The following is a 20,846-nucleotide window of genomic DNA, read 5'->3' as shown; positions in this document are numbered from 1 at the left end:
ACATATCCTGCTTGGAGTTGAACAATCACACCCTATTTTTCAAGATATATATGTGGCCTGCCATTGAGAGTGGATGTTACCAGACTTGTTTATGAATCGCAAGGACTCCATCGGCTGAACTCTAATAATTAATAGCTTGGCACTTATTCCCATAACGAAATCAGGAAGCTATGTTGCAATGTTACTTGACATGAGGAAACACCTGGGTTGGTGTGGGATATCTCCTCCTGCAGCATGACACAGTTTGGAAGATTGCAACAGTAGACTTGTTCAAATCGCCATAATGTCTGCCTTCCCAATTTTGATGTGACTGCAGATTATGCACATATGTATGCGTGCCCACAGAAACTGTGGTAATACCGATAAACAAGTCAGAAGAGCGCCATAGGAAGTGCACATTTGCATGTAATGATTCTGAAATCAAAGGGGGAAAAACCCATGCAAAATAGATGTACTAAGTAGGTCTGTGAATAACACCTGTCTATAGCACCTTAAAGCAAAATTCCATCTTTTTCCAGGGTTCTTTCAAGGTGATATAAACATTCCACAGTCCTTCATGGACCAAAACTCTTTTAGAGATGAAACCCACAGAATACATTAATGGAGGCAGTCTTTTACTTACAGCCATTCATTTATTGACCATTCGAAGTTACAACGACACTGAAAAAAAGTGACTTATGATGGATTTTCCTACTTATGACCATTGCATCATCCCCATGGTCACATAATGAAAATTTGGGCATTTGGCTACTGACTCATATTTATGATAGTGTAAGTGTCCCAGGATCATGTTAACACTATTTCTAATATTCCCAGTTGGCTAGACAAGTGAGGTTAATGGGGGAAATCAGATTTGCTTAACGAGGGCATGACACATTTAACAACTGTCTGGCTTAGCAACAGAAATTTTGGGCTCAGTTAGTAAATAATTACCTATAATGGGCATTTCCAAGCTCTGTTTCAATATTACCATTTCAATACTACCATTTCACCATCACGCTGAGACCAAAAAATCGTATGTGAATTAAATGCATCCTCAGCCAGAAATTACAGTTCTGCCTTAGTGTGAGATATGTGTGTTAAGATATAGACCAGGCCACAAATCATAGTTCCATCAATCATAGTTAAAACAAATGCTTCATGCAATATTTCAGCCCAGTCAATCCAGATTTCCTACCCTGCAATAGACATATAATTTTCAATCAATTTCAACCCCATTCTTATTTCCTGCAAAGGGTATTAGAGGATGAACTACACTTTGTATTTAACAGAACATGGTCTGTTAAATTGCTCACTGAGGCAATTTAAGTGCTTGCAGTTATGCAAGCTCCATTAATGCAAACATAAATCATTAGGTTCTCAAGAAAGTTGTGGGAAATGAATGAGAGGTAAATAAAAGACTTGGTGTGCCAGATATGGGACTTTATTATGGGGAGTTAACATTTTTCTCAAATTATACTTGAATTTTATGCAAACAGAATTTCTGCTTGACTGAAAACCTGCAGGAAAAATACAGCTAGCACCCCACAATGTTTCTACTAGAGCTGCCTAAGTAAGTCAATGAGCAGCTTAATAACACAAGGTTTATATACCTTTGGAAGCAACCAGTTTGGGGGGTGGGGGAAGGGGAAATCAAGGATAGGGCTACACTTCAGAACTGTTAGCCATATTATGTGTGTGAAAATGAGCCAGTTTGGTGTAGAAATTAAAGGCACCTAGAAACCAGGAGATTGTGAGCTCTAGTCCTGCCTTGGGCACAAAGCCAGCTGGATGATCTTGGGCCAAATACCCAAGGTCTTTGAGCCCTAGGAAGAAGGCAATGACAAACCTGTTCCAAAATCATCCCAAGAAAGTAGAGTCATCCAGGCAGTTCTGACTGACTCAAAGTCATGAAAAGGAGGCAAGGGATCAAAAAGATGCAATGGTTGAGTCTGCCATGTTGCAATTTAGCCTACATAAGGTGGTTCCCATTCAGAATGGTGCTTCATGCTAATAAATGTTGTTCACCATGTTGTGGCAACACCATCTGCCTTCTTGCACAAGTTGCGTAAGAATGTAGTTCCTCTTTCCAAGCTAGGGCATTCACAGAACTTTGGCTGGATGGGCAGTTGCCAGAAGCGGCTGCAGAAAACAAAGCAAACTGAACCAAAGCAGCCACTTCAGCTAATTCAGAGAAGTAAAGCAACCTGATTGCTTTACTACACAGTGGCAAAACATCTGCTTTGTTCAAACCCCAAAGGTGTTTTTTCAAGAGGCAACTGGACTTTCTGTTTTTTCTTTGAAGACGTTTCGCTTCTCATCCAAGAAGCTTCAGAGCTGAAGAAGCTTTTTAGATATTATTTATATTTATTTTACACACATATACACACACACATACATCATCATCATCATGGGCATGGTGTAACCTACATATACTCTGAAAACATTTAAGGACTGCTATATTGGGTAAGGTAAAAAATAAAACTCTGGAATTAAATTTACAATAATTAGAAAGAAAAGTATGGCATACTCAAGGTTTAAGAATATTTTCAGCAATCAGTTTGTTGTGTATTTGTGCTTCGTTTAAGAGAATGTTGTACTATAAAATACTCTTTTAAAACAAAATACAGGCAAAAAGAGATAGTGCAGTCTAGTGGTTAAAGTGCTAAGACTGGAAAGACTCAGATCTACATCCATCCTCAGTCATAGAAAAGAGAAAAACTGTACAAGATTAATGTTCTCCATAACTTTAACAGACAAAGCTAACAATGATAGTTCCAGTTCAGGAAAGACCTCCGTGTCTGCCTTAAAGCCTACGATTTTTTTTTAATTAAATAAAAGCTTGTCAAGTTAGATATATGAATTAAATTTCCAAGCAGATGAATTTGAGAACTTGGAAATCATTGTGCATTCCACAAATAGTTGCTCAGATTGCCAAGAACCTATAACTAACCCACAAAGAATGACCTTGTATATACTAATTTAGAAATACCAAATGCATTTGTGCAAAATAAATCTATTTTTCCCTTCCATACTTTAAGTTTACATTATCTATTTTTTCATTCCATGTTCTAACTCTGAATTAAGTTAAACACTGTATAGGCCTCTAGATGTTTCAGAATAGTCCTCAATGTACCTAATAAGCCAGGATCCTAGAAGTTAAAGTAAGTCAACATCTGGAGGGCAAACTGACCATAGTTGAAAACTATCATTTAGTTCTTTAGTGCCCCACATGGCATTATAAGCCTCCTATTTTAGTATCCCAATCTCACCCTACTCCCTTCAATCAGTATTTGTTTAATTCTGGATGGCAGAGGGAAGAGCTGCTACTTACATATGTTGCTGTATGACAACTCCCAGCATTTATTATTACTGGCCACGCTGGCTGGAGCTGCCAGGAATTTCATAGACACTCATAAATTTCATAGAAATCTAATTGCGATAAAGGAAGAAGCTCTTTATTTTGCTCCCTTGTTTTTTCAACCCCTCAATGTCAGAAAAACCAATTTCTGACTTCAGAAAATCTCTGGAAGAACAATGCCAGCTTCACATTAGGTCTAGTAGAAAAACCAGACTTGTCTCTATTCAGTTCATCATACGCAGCCTGCATTTCTTCTCAGGAAGTTACTTTACTGTAGTATTGTACATGCTCCACACTACACATAGCAGACACTCAGCAATTATTTAATGTGGGCAACAGATATTCTTGCACCAAACTTCAAATCTTCAACTTTATATCTCCAAGCTATTCACATTGAAGTATTTTTTTTTAAAAAAATCAACTTTCTCTTATTTAGCAAGCATTCATTCTTGTTAAAAAAAATCCTTAAAATCTGTGTCAACACTAAAAACTAAATGCTTTACAATACATCAATGTAAAAAATATACAACTTTTTAGGGGTAATGGAACTCACGTTTAGGTACATTCACAGATCATATGATACTCAGTGGGATTAAAGCAGGTGACCATATGACTTGACGGAAATGTTCCATTTCCTTTTAAAATATTTCTCATGAAGCTAATCCAACCCCATTACTTTTTCCCCTCTAAATATCTCTGTCTCTTACAAACTGTCTGCTACTGGTGACAGATTTGTTTCGAATTTACATTCTTTAGGCATGCCTCAACTTGTTCTACTCACAACAATCTTCTGGCAAAGGAGGTAACAATGACAAAAGTTCCCGCTTACACACAGTTTTCATGACAGCACTCAGTTAAGTTCTCTAAAGATGTCATCCTCATTCAGGATCTACAACTGCCTGCCAATTAATGGTGAAGACATTAGACTAGAAAACAGAAGATTGTGAGTTCAAGTCCTGCGTTAGCCAAGCTGGTTCATCTTGGGCAATTCTCTCTTAGCCCAACTCACCTCACAGGGTTGTTGTGGGAAAAACAGGCGGACGGCGGTGTGCAGGATATCTTTGCTGCCTTGACTTATTTGTGAAAGTAATAAAGACAGGATGCAAATAAATAAATAGATAAAAATTTAAAAACATTAGATCTTATCAATACCCTCAAAGGCAAGGCATCTTAGGGAGAGATTAAATTACCATATAGTCATTGCTACATATCCCATATACTTATTCATATATATTAGAGAGTCATGACCTTCCCTTCTTCCCAAAATCTCCCGTTTATGACCATTCCATGGACAGCCAAGGTTCAATATTTTGGGGCTTATTTAACTAAAAAGTTCTACAATATTGGTGGAAGCCTTTCAATTAACTGCAACATTGGTCAAACCACTGAGACTGATAACTGATAATGCAGCACACAGAATATTTAACAAAATGCAGATTTCAGATTTGTGAGTGCTTTATTTTCCAATGGTGATCAGGAGCTTCTGAATATCTAGGACAAAACACAGTGCAACAAAGGGAGCACTGACTATTTGATTATCTGAAATGGATCATCCTTTCTCCTTTGCATCAATAACATTAATAGCATGTCAAATCTGTCCTCCAAATTCTTGAATGTTTACTCCACTGACAAAAGATATTTTATTTTTATTCATCTCAGGCTGATTTGGAAGGTAAAATAATTTTTTTTAACTGTCCCTGATTACTATAAACTGACAGATTATCAGGGATAGGTTCTGTTGGTGTTTGTCACAAATCTTTCCATCCTTCTGATATTATTGGTGGCTGTGCCTACATCCTTCCTGAACAAATGGAATGCCCTCATTATGTGTTCCTTACAATTTAGTTGAACTATGGAAAGCCAGAAATGAAAATATTATTTAATAAAGGATATTCACATATATTACACCTACCTTATAACTAAGCCAAGAGCCTTCCACTTCACTCATGAAAATTCAAGCAAAATATTCTTATCTTTTGGAGGGAAAAAACTACTCATTTCTCTCCCACCAAACTGAATTAAAACAGTTGAAAGACATGTACTGTAGTCCTTCACTAATAAATTTGAAACCTTACAATAAAGTTCCAAGGAAAATATAGATAACAAGCTGGCAACAATCTGTAATTTCAACATATGGTTAGTTTCAACACTATGCATGACAACCCTATATTTGCAAAACTGGAGCCAGAATAGTAAGTAAGACAACCTATATTATTTCTCTTATTCTTTATTAGTAATGGAGAAATATATTTACGTAAAGAAGAAAAGCTCTATAATGCTGGAGGGTGTTGCTCCCACCATTTTTCTTATGGGCCTTCTATTTGATAGCCAAAAAGAACTGGTTGGTCCAAGAAACCAAACCATCCACATTTTAGAGAACTTAAAGCAATATACAAACTGATATTGATTTGCATGGAGATTTGTCTATGAAAGTCTATAAGAATAAAATATATATCACCACAATGTACAAGTTAATGGATGTACCCATTTATTTCTTTTTTTGAAGCACACACAACTAGCCAGCCTCTAATTAACTGGAATTTCATCCAAACCAGGAAACTATGGATGACATAATTAAATTTTTACACTATTTGCATGCCCAGATGCTATAAAGTGTTTCAAATAACATAAATGTTGATGGTATAATTATGTAAATAAATTATATACATTTGGATATCACAACAAGGTTTTATAATTTTATAATTTCTGACAATCTGTTTTTTTTTCATTCATTCAATTTACTTCCTGCCACAGAAATAATTACTGAAATGTAACAAACTTCTATAGGATAAAATCTAAGGATCTGAAAGAACTCTTTAACAAAGAAAGCAAGCTATAATTGTTCCCATCCTGAAAACTGTTTCATGACACAAAAGCCTTAAGCAAAACCCAAATGGTTAAGATACAAATTATTTTTCCCCTGCATTAAAAAAGCTATTTTATTCAAGAACTCAAGAAAACAAAGGAAATTTTCTACAGTAGAAATGAAACAGCTAGCTTTCAGTGTCAAAGGGTGGAAAACAAGATCTCCAATTTTCAGTGTGTGAAAGTGCCCTCACAAATTGGGAATACAAGTTAAACAATCATGATGCAGAATGCAAGGAAATGAAGTTTTTTTCTAATCTATGTCCCATATAAATTTTGCAACTTTTTGGAAGAAGAAGCTATGATGTAATTATCTCAAAGAAAGGATGCAGTAAAGGCTAACTAGCCATCTGTGAAACTTTGTACCTTTATGGTAAAATATGCTTATTTTGGGGAGTTTTTAAGTCGGTTTCTATTTGGATAAAGTTAAAAAAGGAAGACAAGATCAAAGGGAAAGAGATGCTTTGGAGCACACTGTATCTTTTCTTTCTATAGCTGCAGTGCAACATAAAACACATTTGGTGGAAGTAAGTGAAAATAAATACTACAAAAACACCCTTTCAAGTACTCCAAAGCAGCTTTTTCCCTTTGAATTCAAAGCTTAGCACAGTCCTAATTTTGAATTGTTGAGTTAAAGCAGCACACCGACTCTTTAACTAAAAAATATTAGGAGATTTGTGTTCAAATCCTTCCCTTATCCAGAACCTCACTGGATAACCTCAGATTAATATGTCTTGATTAACCTTCCTGGCTGGATTGGTTGTGAAGAGGAAAGAAAATGCCATCTGACCAATCCCAAGAAATTGTTATACGCATAAAAATATATGTGAAAATTCATGCAGGCGAAGCCAGAAAAAGAATCTTGTATCAGCGTTATAAGTAGTGTCCTTTGGTTGACAAAGAAGAATAATTTGCTCACTAAGAAATAAATGCATACTATCTTTTTAAATATCTAAAATGCTTGAGTCAAATATTGCCCATCTGGCCATTTTTGTTAAAAAGAAAAGAAAGCCTTTACTTGAATGTGTCTGAGAAAATAGATGACTAATGTGTAGACTTTAAGTTGTTTGCATATATTCATATTTAACTGAAAAAGTATTTTAAAGAACATTTTATCTTTTGTTTTTCCCATTTCATATTATCTAACAGATTTTTATTGTGCATTATTACTATTTTGTTATTTTTTAGGATCCACTACTTTACCTCACTTAGCCCAATTATATTGTGAACACATTTCTGGCAATAAAATAGAAAATTCAAAAGTAGAGATAGTTAACTGCCAGCCCATGTACTAAATCCAATCACAGTTTCATTTGGCCCAAAGTTTGCTCTAAGTATTTACCCCACAATTCTTCAAGATATCCATATCCAATAGAAAAAAAAGAGTGGGCAGTAAAATATATACTTGTTCACAGGCTGGGTGGGAAGGAAAGGGATTGGAGAAGGCAATGATAAAGGCATTATTGTAGAATCCAATAATGCAAAGTCCATTCCTTTGTATATCATGTCGTATATCACATGTCTAATATCACATCCATATGAGAGTTGCTTTGAATAAAGCATCCTATAGATGGCTCAATGGTGATGGCGATGGCTCAGTGGCTAAGAAGCTGAACTTGTCGATCAGAAATTAACTGTGTTTTCCATTTGCCCATATGTTGTGATGCTGTTTGTCATTCAGAAACTACATACCAAAAACATATTAAGGAGAAAGTGCATCCACACTAGAAAGTAGGTTCTAGAAAGTTGCCTACTAATATGAATGCTTTTTTTAAAGACATTTTTCAGAATTAACTGTAATATAGTTGAACTACACATGAAATTTCAATCAGCGACTGAACAATAACAATGCATGAAATTGGTACAGGTATGTGGTGGCTCAGTGGCTAAGATGCTGAGCTTGACAATCAGAAAGGTCGGCAGTTCGAATCCCTAGCACCGCGTAACTGAGTGAGCTCCCATTACTTGATCCAGCTTCTGCCAACCTAGCAGTTCGAAAGCATGTAAAAATGCAAGTAGAAAAATAGGGATCACTTTGTTGGAAAGGTAACAGTGTTCCATGCGCCTTCGGCGTTTAGTCATGCCGGCCACATGACCACGGAAAAGTCTTTAGACAGTGCTGGCTCTTTGGCTCTGTAATGGAGATGAGCATTGCCCCCTAGAGCCAGAAATGACTAGCACATACGTGCAAGGGGAACCTTTACCTTTATAGATACCTCCGACTGCACTAGCATCTATAGCTTTTTTTCATTATCAGAACTCATTCCAAAGCAAGGAAGCAATAAGTACTGTTTCTGCAGATATTTAATGTAGGTAAGTACCAACAAGAAGCTGTCTCACAGAGATACAGGCTGAATTCACATATTCCATTAAGTTCCATCTTGAAGTTTCTTTGATTGCTATCCAGCCAATTATTGTTTAAAGTGTGGTTAAAAAAAATGATGGCTTAGCACCCTGTGTGAGTTCAGTTACAAACAAGAACTAAATCACACAGCTGGTGATGCAGTTTCACAACTAATTTATTTAGTTAAGACTCTTGTAGGACCTAATTATACCTTTTGTAACATCAGGGGATTGCCCTTCTGACTATTTCCCAAGATGTATATATTATCACTTGCCAATAATATCCTATTGCATTAGACAACAGGCTGGTGTACAATCTTCCCTCACAAAATAGAAATGTTGGGGATGTCAATCTTTGTTAATGCAAGAATATATCACAACCAGGTTTCATAAATAACCACAGTATATCACAGTGCTTTCTGCATTCTTTTTTTTTTTTGGACTTCACTGTTTATCATTCATTCTTTAAACAACTCGTAATCATGCTTTGTGCATGTGATACAATGTGCAACCCATAGAAATTTATGACCTGCTTCACATTTTTTACTTTAATTTTTTGTCAAAGTCGGACATAAACTACAGTTTACAAACTACATGTGACTTAAAATCTAAACAAATTATGGCCTGGGGCAGTATTTTTTAAAGTGTGGTCCTACGATTGTTGGGGTTCCCTAAGACACTCTCAAGGAATCACAAGTCAAAAAACAGCCATATATACTCGCAGAGAAACTGTTATGAAAGTTATTGTGCTGAAATGGATAAATTAATGCTGAGTTTAAAAGATAAAGAAGGTTCAATATTTTATAAGGTGTGGGAACAATATAACAATATTATTTATTTATATATATATATATATATATATATATATATATATATATATATATATATATATATATATATATATATATATATATATATATATAAATTACCTATCCTTAATCTATATCTAGAGATAGATTAAGGATAGGTAATTATTAAATATAGAATATAGATAGAATAAGAATGTAATTATGCACAAATATCTGTAATTGCACAAATTATTGTCATACGATAAGCACCACAAATAGCTGTTATTGAGTGATATATTTATGTTTTTAATGTAATAAAAATTCAATAAAATTTATTTTTTTAAAAAAAGGAATCACAAGTCAAAATTATTTGCTAGCCTGTGTTGAAAAATAATAGCATAAAATCCTGTCAAAAAATTGTGAAAAGCTGTAACAGCGGGGGATGCTTTAATTTTAATATGGTGCTATCTATCCATCCATGTATCCAAAAACAAAAACCCTTTTGGGGGCCTCCGTAATTTTTAAAAGTGTGAAGTGGTCCTGAGAGAAAAATAAGTTTAAGAAACACTGGCCTAGGGCAATGGTCCCCAACCTGTGGGCCACAGCCCACTACCAGGCTTTGGCCTATTTGCAACTGGACGGCGTGAGTGGCAGGCCAGTACGCGTGCACACCACTACAGTTCTTATATCCTTCCCACTCAAAATGGACTCCCATCTTATGGTACACCCCTCCCCAATCCCAAAGCAGCCTCTCTATTTATTTTATGGAAGTCCCTCAAGACCTGAATATGTCATCAGGCCTGGGGGTCCCAGGCAGGGGTGGGCTTCAAAAATTTTAGCAATGGGTTCTCTGCCTGGTTGCTGGGTGGGAGTGGCCACGGTGGGCATGGCCTAGTCAGCCTCCTACACCATGGTAGGAGGGGTATTTTTGCCCTCCCTGGGCTTCGGAGGCTTTCTTTGAGCCTCTGGGGGGGTCAAAAACAGCCTTCCCAGGCAACAGAGGCTCTCTGGAAGCTGGAAACAGGCCCATTTCTAGCTTTCCTGAACTTCCGGGAGGCCCATTTTTTACCCTTGAGCAAACCCTGCACTTACCTGAATCCAAAATGGGCCACGTGGGGACTTCTGGGAGGGGTGGGTGGGGCCAGCCAGGAATTTGAGGGTTCTCTGAACTGCACAGAATCTTGGCTAAGAGCTCTCCCGAACCCTTGCAAACCTCCAGCAACCCACTCCTGGTCTCAAAGTACCAATGAAATCTTGAGGTTGTTAACATCTAATATATTTATTTATGCCTTATACTTTTTGATATGCTTATTGTTTATATCTTGGTTGTACACTACTACTTTTTGTGAGATGGGTAGCCCTATAAAATTTAATAAATTAACAAACAATGAAGTTACTGAGTTTCAGCAGTTATGGTTGGGGGAGCTTTTAAGCACAACAAAAGTGGATTGGACGCCACCTCTATTTATTTTTGTTAAGCCAATTTAATAGAATGATAAAGCCAGAAAACTCTGTAAATGCTTTAAACACAATATCACATTAAACAGTTCATTTTGAGTGGCACAGTGGTTAGAATGCAGTATTGCAGACTAATTCTGCTGACTGCTGACAATTTGGCAGTTCAAATCCCACCAGGCTCAAGGTTGACTCAGCCTTCCATCCTTTTGAGGTGGGTAAAATGAAGACCCAGATTGTTGGGGGCAATATGCCGACTCTGCAAACCACTTAGAGAGGGCTGTAAAGCACTGAAAAGCAGTATATAAGTTTAAATGCTATTGCTATTAAGTAAAAAAAACCTTGTCCATGCCCCAGATTTAAATGGATATTTAAAGCCAGCAACAACTGATGACACACCAAGATGTAAGTGTTGTAGCACCATCGAATACTCTTCGCGTCTTAGTTCACACGCAAAACATCCTCTGGCAAGCACTCAACTCTCATTAATACCTAACTTTTACCATCTTTGGTTGTGAATTATGTTAATGCAACAAAAACATAGAAATTAATCCCTTTATCCAGAAGAAATCTCAACCCAGACAAGCTTGGCCACCCTTTAAAAACATACGCTACAGATTAGCAACTGTGAATGCAAAAAAATTATTCAAAGTAATTACTGTTAATTAGTCTTTCCTAAACTGATGTCCTCCAGATGTGCTAGATCCCAATACTCAGAAGTTCTGCTGGGAATTCTGGGAGTTTGGGTCCCAATTCATCTGGATGTGCTCATTTGCAAGATGGTTGTAATGAAATATCATTTTCCATATGCCTCATGAATGGAATGCTATAGCATTTACAATCTGAAGCCATTAAGGCTTATTTTTAAGACACACAAATAGACATTTTTACAGAACGTCTATTTGTGTGTCTTAGAAATACAGGCCAATATAAACTTTCTCAAAAATTAAAATATCCAACCCTTGATACATTTGCTTAGAAAGCAAACAATATTTTTTTTTTCTAAAATAGTGATTCAACTAGAGGCAATACTTGTTTGAATGCTTTGGAAACAAACAGGTTTCAAAGGATAGCATGTTTTGGCACATCTTTAAAAAAAAATCCTTAAAAGTAGATGGGCTTTAGCAGCTCTCATTTAGTTGTTCCACAATGCAAAAATGAATGTGGTCACTCCCAACATTTCCTTTAGCTGATGCATTCCTAAAGTATTTTCATATTGTACTGTACAGCTCTGGTGTAGCCCACTCTCCATCCCAGAAATCTCAAGAGAATCCTTAGGGTGTGAACTGAGCCTATCTGAGGGGATACTCATGGTGTATCATTGTCTCACAAGGAATGTGAGCTTCTGAGATCTTGGGCTGTACAGATGGATAAGGTTTCTCTTTATCACTTCTGAAAAACAACACTGGGACTTTTAATAATACATCATTATGTTTCTGGGTGTACAGATGATGAGCCTAAAATGGCATTTCACTTTCTAATCCCAATTTAATCTGGACTTTATATTGGACATTAGTTTTGGAATCCTACAAGTCTTTGAACAACCTTTCCCAAGACGATGTCTTATGCACAGTGATGGAAACACTTAGGTTCTCACAATGGAAGAAAGGATGGTGAAGTTTTCCCCCCTTGTTCCTTTGCACTATCTCCTTCCTGATTTTCCCCCCTTCCTATTTCCTTTGTTTATGTTTTATGTTTGATCTTTTGCAGAAATTTAAGAAGTTATATTTAAAAAAAATAAATTTAGTAAAGTCACACAACCAAAAAAGAACAACATAGATTATAATCATCATCTCTAGAGAGGACTAAATAGGGATGATTGATAAAAACATGGGAGAGGAGCACATTTAGATTTTGAAAGGATGTCATAAGTGGGAGTGCCTCCCAAAATGATTGCCAGGGCACGTCTGACCAATTATAAAGCAGAAGACAAAAGTCTGTGTTGCCACTTGCCACTTTATTTTCTACAAATGGTACCAGTTATCAGTCTATGGGTACATAAAGGCACTGTTGGAAATACAAGTTTTTGTTTCAAGTTGATGTTCTGTTCTAAAATATGATATTTTCTAGGAATGTGAGCTTCTGAGATCCAAGGCAGGAAAAATGCCTCAGAAGTGGTGTGGATGTCCCCTTCTGTCCACGCAGTCCACAGAAAAAATGAATTTGAGTTAAGAACATGCCTTATCCCTCAATTCGGATGTGTGTATATTCCTGGCTATCAAAAGAGCCCAGGAAAGAATCAATTTGCTGGCACATATAATAATTATACTCATGCTGGATCTGAAGCAACATTTATTCTTTATACAGGAAAAAAAGTGGGGCTTTAAAAATAATCTGCAAGGAATGCTTGTGACTTCACAGAAGCATAGTATATATTCATTATGGCAAACCCTTTTTTTTCCTGGGAGTGTCTGGAAAAAAAGTGGCAAAGAGTAGCTATACTCAGATGAGGATTAAAGTCCTTGTGAATAATTATCAATGCATACAAAGCTCTAAAAAGACCTTAAAAACGTAAATTTGGGTAGGATAATACATTTGGCAGGCAGAAAGGGAGTAAGTGAGAGACACTTTTTTTTCATTCCCAGGTGGCCATGCCAGGAACCTGAGCCAATAAACCCTTCAGAATTTAGGAAAAGCTTTCACAGCATAACCTGGTGGACACTAACCCAGCAAGTGAAGTTTAGTAGGAACAACTGTTATACATTCTTCAACAGGACACTTCAATTATCCAGAACAGCGTAGGAGAAAGAGTGGCAGAACTTGCGGCTGGAGTGAAAAGAGAAATCAGCCTAGAATCTGTAAGTAATCACAATTGAAGTCCAACACCTCTTGAATGCTGTTGATCTAGCCGCCAAAATAGAGCTAACCATTGGTTAAAGTACATTAACCATTAGTTGAGTAAATTCCTGTGCATAGACATGAGTAACAAATCAATTTAACAATAACTTCATGTGTAGTCCTACTCTTTTGCACCTGACAAAAGGCTGTGAAACACCATAATACTAATCTGGGATTTTTAATACAGGATTTCTAACATTGGATGAATAAACCATTATTTGTTGAACAAGGAAGGGGGCTCAATCTGTCTGTCCTTTAGATTAAGTACTAATGGGTCACTTTGCACATCACCAAAATCGAAAACCAAACAAGCCACATAATGGTTTAGCTTAAGGTATGGGCCAACCTGCAAAATGTTTTCTTCTTTATTCTTAAGTGTCACTTCAAAATATTAATTACGTTGTACTTTGTATTACCAAGAATGCTACTTCTTATTTTTAAAAAATCTAGTAACATTCATGTATAGCATTCACTTTGGCCAATTACTATGAAAATGTAAGAAATCTAGATAGAAATCAAAGCTGAGATAATAGCCAGTTTTTCTTAAACAATTCCAAATGTAACTTAACACCAGTGTAATTAATCAGCTGTTGACTTGGTTTTAAATGACTCCTATGAAATCCCAAAGCAATGAATTAAAATCATGCAGTGTAGTTAGTCCCAGCCTTGATTAATCAGTGGAAGCTCAGCTTAAATAAACAGCAGAAGAAAGCAAGTCAAAGTACATATTAGAACAAATATAAAGGATTTTTTTTTTCCTTCTGGGACAGAGATTCAATCAGAATGGAGCTGGAAGGGATCTTTGAAGTCTTCTAAGCCTGCTCAAGCAGGAGATTCTATACCATTTCAGATAGTTAGCTGTCCAGTCTTTTCTTCAAAACCTATAGTGCTGTAGCTTATACAACTTCTGGAGGCAAGCTGTTCCACTGGTTAACTGTCCTCACCCTTGTTTCTCCATAATTCCAGGTTACTTTTCTCTCCCTGATTAGTTTTCATCCACTTTTTCTTGTCTTGCCTTCTCATGCTTTGGAAAATAAGCTGACTCCCTCTTCTTTTGAGGCAGCCCCTCAAATACTAGAATACTGCTATCATGTCACCCCTAGTCTTTTTCTCTAGACTGGCTGTACCTAATTCCTACAATGGTTCTTCATATGTTTTTGTCTCTAGGCCCTTAATCATCTTAGTTACTCTTCTTTGCACTTTTTCCGAAGTCTCAACATTTTGTTTTATAGTATGGTGACCAAAGCTGATTGATACTGCAAGTTTTTGTTGGCCTTCCTGAGCTGTAATTAACCTCACTAACCTTACTCAGAGACAGATGGTTACTGCAGTCCAGCAAAAAAACTGTTAAGGATATATCACACATCTTATTTTGTTTATTGGGTTTTGCTTCATCTTTTGTTACTTGTCTAAATAACACAAAGCACAAACATATGCAATGCTCCTCCTCCCCACCACCACAACAACTTTATGAGGCAGGTTGGGCTGAGAGAGAATGACTGGCCCAAGGTCAGCCAGCCAGTTTTGATGCCTCAGGTAGAACTAGAACTCAGTCTTCCAGGTTCTAGGCCAGCACCTTAACCACTACACAAAAATGGCTGTCTCTATTACAAGAAATAACAAACTTTGGGGCAGGTAGTTAAGACTGTCGATGATAAAAGAACCTGCATGGAGTCATTGCCTCTATAGCTGAGATCTACAAGAGGATTCATACTTACATTATGGTACCAGTGAAGGTCTGCTTACAAATAAGAAAACTGAAGCTTATCTCTGAGGTTATAACACCTTCAAATCCAGACAGGTTGCCATGTTTTATTCTGATCGCAGTTCCTTGGGTTTTATGGATTGTAACTCCAATTCGTTCAGTCAAAGATACAGTTTTGGATCTCAAGGTATGAGGCTTATGAAAGGATTAGGTTTCTTTCTCTCTTCTGAAGAAGGGAATACAAACTGTAGTTCTCAAATTTTCCTGCTAACTCTCAAATTCCATTTCTCTTCCAAATCTTTTTTGTTCTTTTAAATTATACATCTTATGCATGCAAATTATTACTTTTTTTTTATCCTGCCAATAATGAATTGCTCTCTGGGCTGGCTAGTGGTGACAAAGAGTTGTGGCTCTATATCCCAGAAGCACGAGTGTGAAAAAATCAGTTTTAAGAATTGTCCAGAAGAAAGGAAACCTGAAGTCCTTCAGATTGTACATGTCCCATAATTCTCTCCAATTTAGAACAATGGAGAGCTACTTTGAAGTAGCCAGAGAACATTTGATCAGGGCATAAGTGGAATATATGAAAGGTAAATATTGCCATTTTGCAGAAAGGATAGCAAGGAGAAATAAGAAAACTATAAAAAAAGTAGCCAGAGGTCATTCACCAAAGTCTCATGACTTCAGTGAAACCTAAACTGAGAATGCTGAAGTGCCCAAGTTTTTTTTGTGTTATTGAATTATTTTGTAACCGGAACAGATATCTTATCTTGTTACGGTGACACTTAAATAAGCCATTGAATGCAGCACTTGTATAAACAGATCACTATCTAACTGGACCAGTAACATTTGCATAATTCATACTTATAACATGCATACTGTATATTTTCTGGCTTGCAGAAGTTAGAATGTGGTCTAAAAATAAAATCCAAATGATGTTGTAATCACTAAATTATTTATGGGTATGTAATTTCAAATTTGTTCCGAATGTATTCTGCCTATATTACATTGTTTCTCCATGAAACAATTTGGAGAATTTTTTTTAAAACCTGATACTGTGAGACCACTAGCACACAATGTGGGTCAGATACTGAAAATATAAAGATAGCTACAACTATAAAATAATTCTTCCACTCAGTGGCTGGGTTCACAGTGTGCTAATAATATAAGTTGATGGGTTTCATTCATTTTGGTTTGTATAAGGGATAAATCAAGTCATAGCTGCTGTGACCTTGTAGTTAAACAAACTACTTGTGCAGTTTATTTAACTAACAATGCAGAGAGAGACAAGACTGAAGCCTCCCTTCCATGCCCTGAGTTATTCAGCTGGACTATTTTCGGGATTACAAATGAACTCCTACCCTGAAAAGGCTCTAAGTATTCTTTGGTGACTGTATGTTTTCTAAAAGGGTGGAAACTTTCCCAACCAGAAATGCTGATGCCATCTCTACTTGGCTGAAGTATTGTTACAATAGGGTGAACCATTGTCTGCAAATCATTGTTAAAAATACAAGTGAAACATTGCTATTGTTCATTCAATAAACTATGATTAAAACCCACCATGACTTCATATGATACAGAATCCAGCTACTGAGAAAGCACCTAGAATTTTTTTAATAAGGAAATAACATTGTTATAAATGAGTTTAATGCTGTTAAAAAAAAACACCATGATTTCACTTTGGAATATTAACAACTGTACATGTAAAACAGATGAATTTGCACAAGATGCTTGGCCAGATAAATTACAATTCACTAAATAAACTACAATTAATTATGTACAGATAGTCCTCAAGCTACAACAGTTTATTTAGTCACTGTTCAAAGTTACAATGGCACTGAAAAAAGAGACTTATGACCATTTTTCACTTATGACCTTTGTAGCAGCCCCATGATCATGTGATCACAAGTCAGATGATTGGCACTTGGCTCATACTGGTAACTTGCTTTGTCCCAAGGTCATGTAATCACCTATTGCAAACTTTTCACAAACAAAATCAATGGGGAAGCCAGATTCACTTAACAACCGTGTTACTAATTTAACAACTGCAATGCTTCACTTAACTGTGGCAAGAAAGGTCATAAAATGGGGCAAAACTCACTGAACAAGAGTCTCCCTTAAGAACTTAAATTTTGGGCTCAACTGTGGGCGTAAGTCAATGATTACCTGTACATGTAACAATCTAAAACATAAATATTGATTCATGTAGAATGCTAAGATGCAAACAAACCAACTTTAGCCTAGACTATTGCATCAACTCAGCCACAGACTGATTTCACATATCACACTAAGCCATTATTTATAATCCATAACAAATTGGTTTATGCAATCCACTGGACTAGTGTTTCTCAACCTTGCCCGTTTGAAGTTGATTTGCTAGCTGGGGAATTCTAGAGTTTGAATTATCTTCAAGGTTGACAAGCCTGAAAAATACTGCACTAGGCCAAAATGGACCATACCACACAATTAAAGTGAATTATGTCAAGGTCATGTAGTAGTGCAAATGTTAACCTGTCCTTCTTACATGACTTCTATAAAGAATCAAAGTGGCTGAGGGACTTTTGACAATGCAGGCCAGCAAACCTTGGGCATATTGCGATCTTATTCCTTAGCTGAACTATAACCCATTCAAAGCGATGATACCTTTCCTATAGTAGGAGCTATTACGCTAATGGCAAAATCAGATTTCTTCTGTTGGGATGCAGCTGCCTATATTGTTGTACAAGATCAGCTGTGACATATTCAATTCTCTTTTTAAAGCAGCATGACAAAACAGTCAAATTTCCCTTTCATATAGAAAGATCCTCCATCCCATCGCCTCTTATTTCCCTTTCTTCCTTCGCCCCTCCTTTAAAAACCCTCCATAATTTCTCTTTTGAAGAAGTTTTTTTCCAGAAAGATACGCACAGAAAGACCAGAAAGCTCTAAAAAGGAACCTCTCACACATGAGGCAAGGGATAAAGCCACAAAATAAGCACAAGTGTTTTCAGAGTCATAGGATCCATTTTCATGATTTACAAGACTCCATTTACAAAAACAAATTTTAAAAATTTTCAGATCATTATCTATTCAGAGTGAAATAATTTAGCCACATTTACATGTATTTTCACATGTCTAAAAGACATTTTAAATGAACAGGATTATTGAAAGTATCACATGTTCTCTTTTAATACACCAAGCATAAGTGGTGTACAAGTGCAAAGAGAAAGGAAAGGATTAACATTCAATTCAACCTGAATGAAATATAAAAGATGTTTTAGTGGTAGCCTCCACCAAAGCCCATGGGCCAAGAGAGTAAAATCACGTAACAAAAATACAGAAAGAGCCACGGGCAATGGTTTCTGCCTGGCATACACAACCTTTCATGTTTCCTTTCAAAGTTTTCAAAATAATGACTTCATGCGAATAATTAAAATTATAATATGCTTTTAACCCAGGTGTTTCTTCTACAGTGACCTTTAAGGATCCTTATTTGCAGTTACCGCATTAAATGTATCTTTCACTGAAATGGTAATCTATTATTTTTATACGTTCTGGAAACAAATTAATTATCCTACTGTGCTGAACATCCAAAATTCATGAAGATCAAGTTAGAAAATAGTGGAGGGAAAACTAGGAAGGCTGTATAGCACAACTCAAGATTGTTTATTATTAATGAAGATCTTTGACAATACCAAATAGTGATAAATATCCTGAACTAGATATCCTAGAAGCTGAACACATCAAAGAAAACTGCTTATCAAAAACAGCAGAAGTCCCAAAAAGCATTTCTGCAATATCAGGATTGCACATATCTCCAATCCAGCAGGGCCACTCTGATAGCTGGCTCAAAATTATGGAAGTGGTTGTGGTTCTGCACATCCAGGTAGACCAGCCTGATCTAAATAGACAGGTGGTGCATTATTTGGAGTGAGGGGTGGAACAGGGTTGTTTATAAAAGTTCGGGAATGCTGCCAATCAACTAATGCTCCCTTAGGATTCACTTTTCTCTTGGAAACAAGTGATGCCTAAAATTGAAATGTTCTGGAGCACCGCATGTTTGGCCAGAAACACATTGGGCTGCGTTCAGACTGGCATTTTACCTAGGAGGTAGCTGCAAAACCTACCACCTCAACCTTTAGCAGTAACATGCAAGATAACTTATTATTTATTTCTTTAAACACCCTCAGTTACTAACAGGACATCCGTTCAAAAGGGAAGCTCTGGAATCTCGTATATTTCTCAGGCTCCAATGACGCACATCTTCTTCTGGTGGTTCCTGGCCATTTTGAACCCTGCTTGGCTTCAAACATTAAATGGGCAGCTCGGAGGTGGGGGAGAGGGGTCACTTTAGATGGGGATCCTCGGCTTTCCTATGAACCGCTATGCCCATTATTCTCCTTCAAGAGCGCCCTAACGTGCAACGGTCACGCGTGCTCTCTTCTTCACTAGACTCTGGCCAATGCTTGGCGGAGTGTGGTGTTTGTTTTTTTCTTTTTCTTTTTGCATGACCATCAAAAGCTGGAAAGCAGTGAACTCTCGCGATCGGCTCCCAGAGCCCAAGCCTTCATCCCAAACTGCCATAAGGCGCTCAAGGGCCGCGGAGAGCTGGCTTGTTTGTTTACCCGCGCGGGAGGCCAGCTGGTCTTGCTGGAGATCGGCGAATATGTGCGCGCGTGTGTTTTGCTCGTAGCCAAGGAACTGGGGTTGTTCGTTCGTTTGTTTTTGCAAAAGCCCTTCTCAGATGAAGAGCGGCAAACAACGGCAGGCACGATCCCTCTGTGATCTACGTCCTCCTCCCTCGGTAGAACCCGGGAATCGGAGGCAAAGAGGGGCCCGGCAGGAGAGATCGGGAGACCCGGGGAAAAGAAGGAACAAAGATGAGAAGTTAGCCAAGAAAAGTTTCGAGAAGAAGCAGAAGAGGGCTGGAAGCGTCCTTTAAGCAAACAGCTGAGCCGGAGAAAGAGCCAAGAGCGGAGGAGCAGACGGAGTCCTATTTCTTACCCTTAGTCCATTCCACAACTTGCTTCGGATTCCACTTGGTTACGGGCTCCATCCTCTTATTTCTCGGTCCAGCCTTTGCTCTGGGTCCCACCACCCGGCAAATCCGGATTCCAGCAAGGGACAGACGCCGGGAGCTCCAACTAGCTCCTTCCTCTCCGGCCCCAACCACGGATTTCCCCCTTTCGGATTCCCATCCGAGCGGGCAACCCGCGAGCCGCCCACCCTCCCAACTCCGCCCTTCGGCCCAGGCTGGCCTCTCCTGCGCGTCCAGCCCCTCCTCCACGTGCTTGGCACTCTTGCCAAGAGACCCGCGCGGAGGCGCTGTCTCTTTCTCTCTCTCACGCGCGCGCGCGCGCCCCCTTGGCGGCTTCCTGGGCTTCGTCTCCCTCGCGCCCCATGGAGGACGGAAGGGCTCGGGCTGCTTAGCTCAGGTTACAAAAGAGGGGTGGGTGGGGATTGCTTGCAGTCGTGGGGACCCGCCTGTTTTTCGCAGCTCTTTTCAACCTCCGGCTCTGGGCGGGGGCTGGAG

At 37.8% G+C, this 20,846-nt stretch overlaps 1 protein-coding gene across 1 annotated transcript in view; it reads right to left on the bottom strand.

Moving 5' to 3' along the window:
* The window catches only part of CNKSR3 (CNKSR family member 3), a 77,899-nt gene extending 57,255 nt beyond the window's left edge, over nt 1-20,644 (bottom strand). The window contains exon 1 of the mRNA XM_026705030.2: nt 20,318-20,644. Within this exon, the coding sequence (XP_026560815.1) occupies nt 20,318-20,369 (52 nt within the window). The 5' untranslated portion in view covers nt 20,370-20,644. The remainder of the gene's footprint in view (nt 1-20,317) is intronic.
* Nucleotides 20,645-20,846: the final 202 nt, after the last annotated feature.

The sequence above is a fragment of the Pseudonaja textilis genome, chromosome 1, assembly GCF_049901715.1.
Source record: "Pseudonaja textilis isolate UNSWEBS1 chromosome 1, rPseTex1.2, whole genome shotgun sequence".
Lineage (NCBI taxonomy): Eukaryota > Metazoa > Chordata > Lepidosauria > Squamata > Elapidae > Pseudonaja > Pseudonaja textilis.
This window is presented reverse-complemented; position numbering and strand designations above follow the sequence as displayed.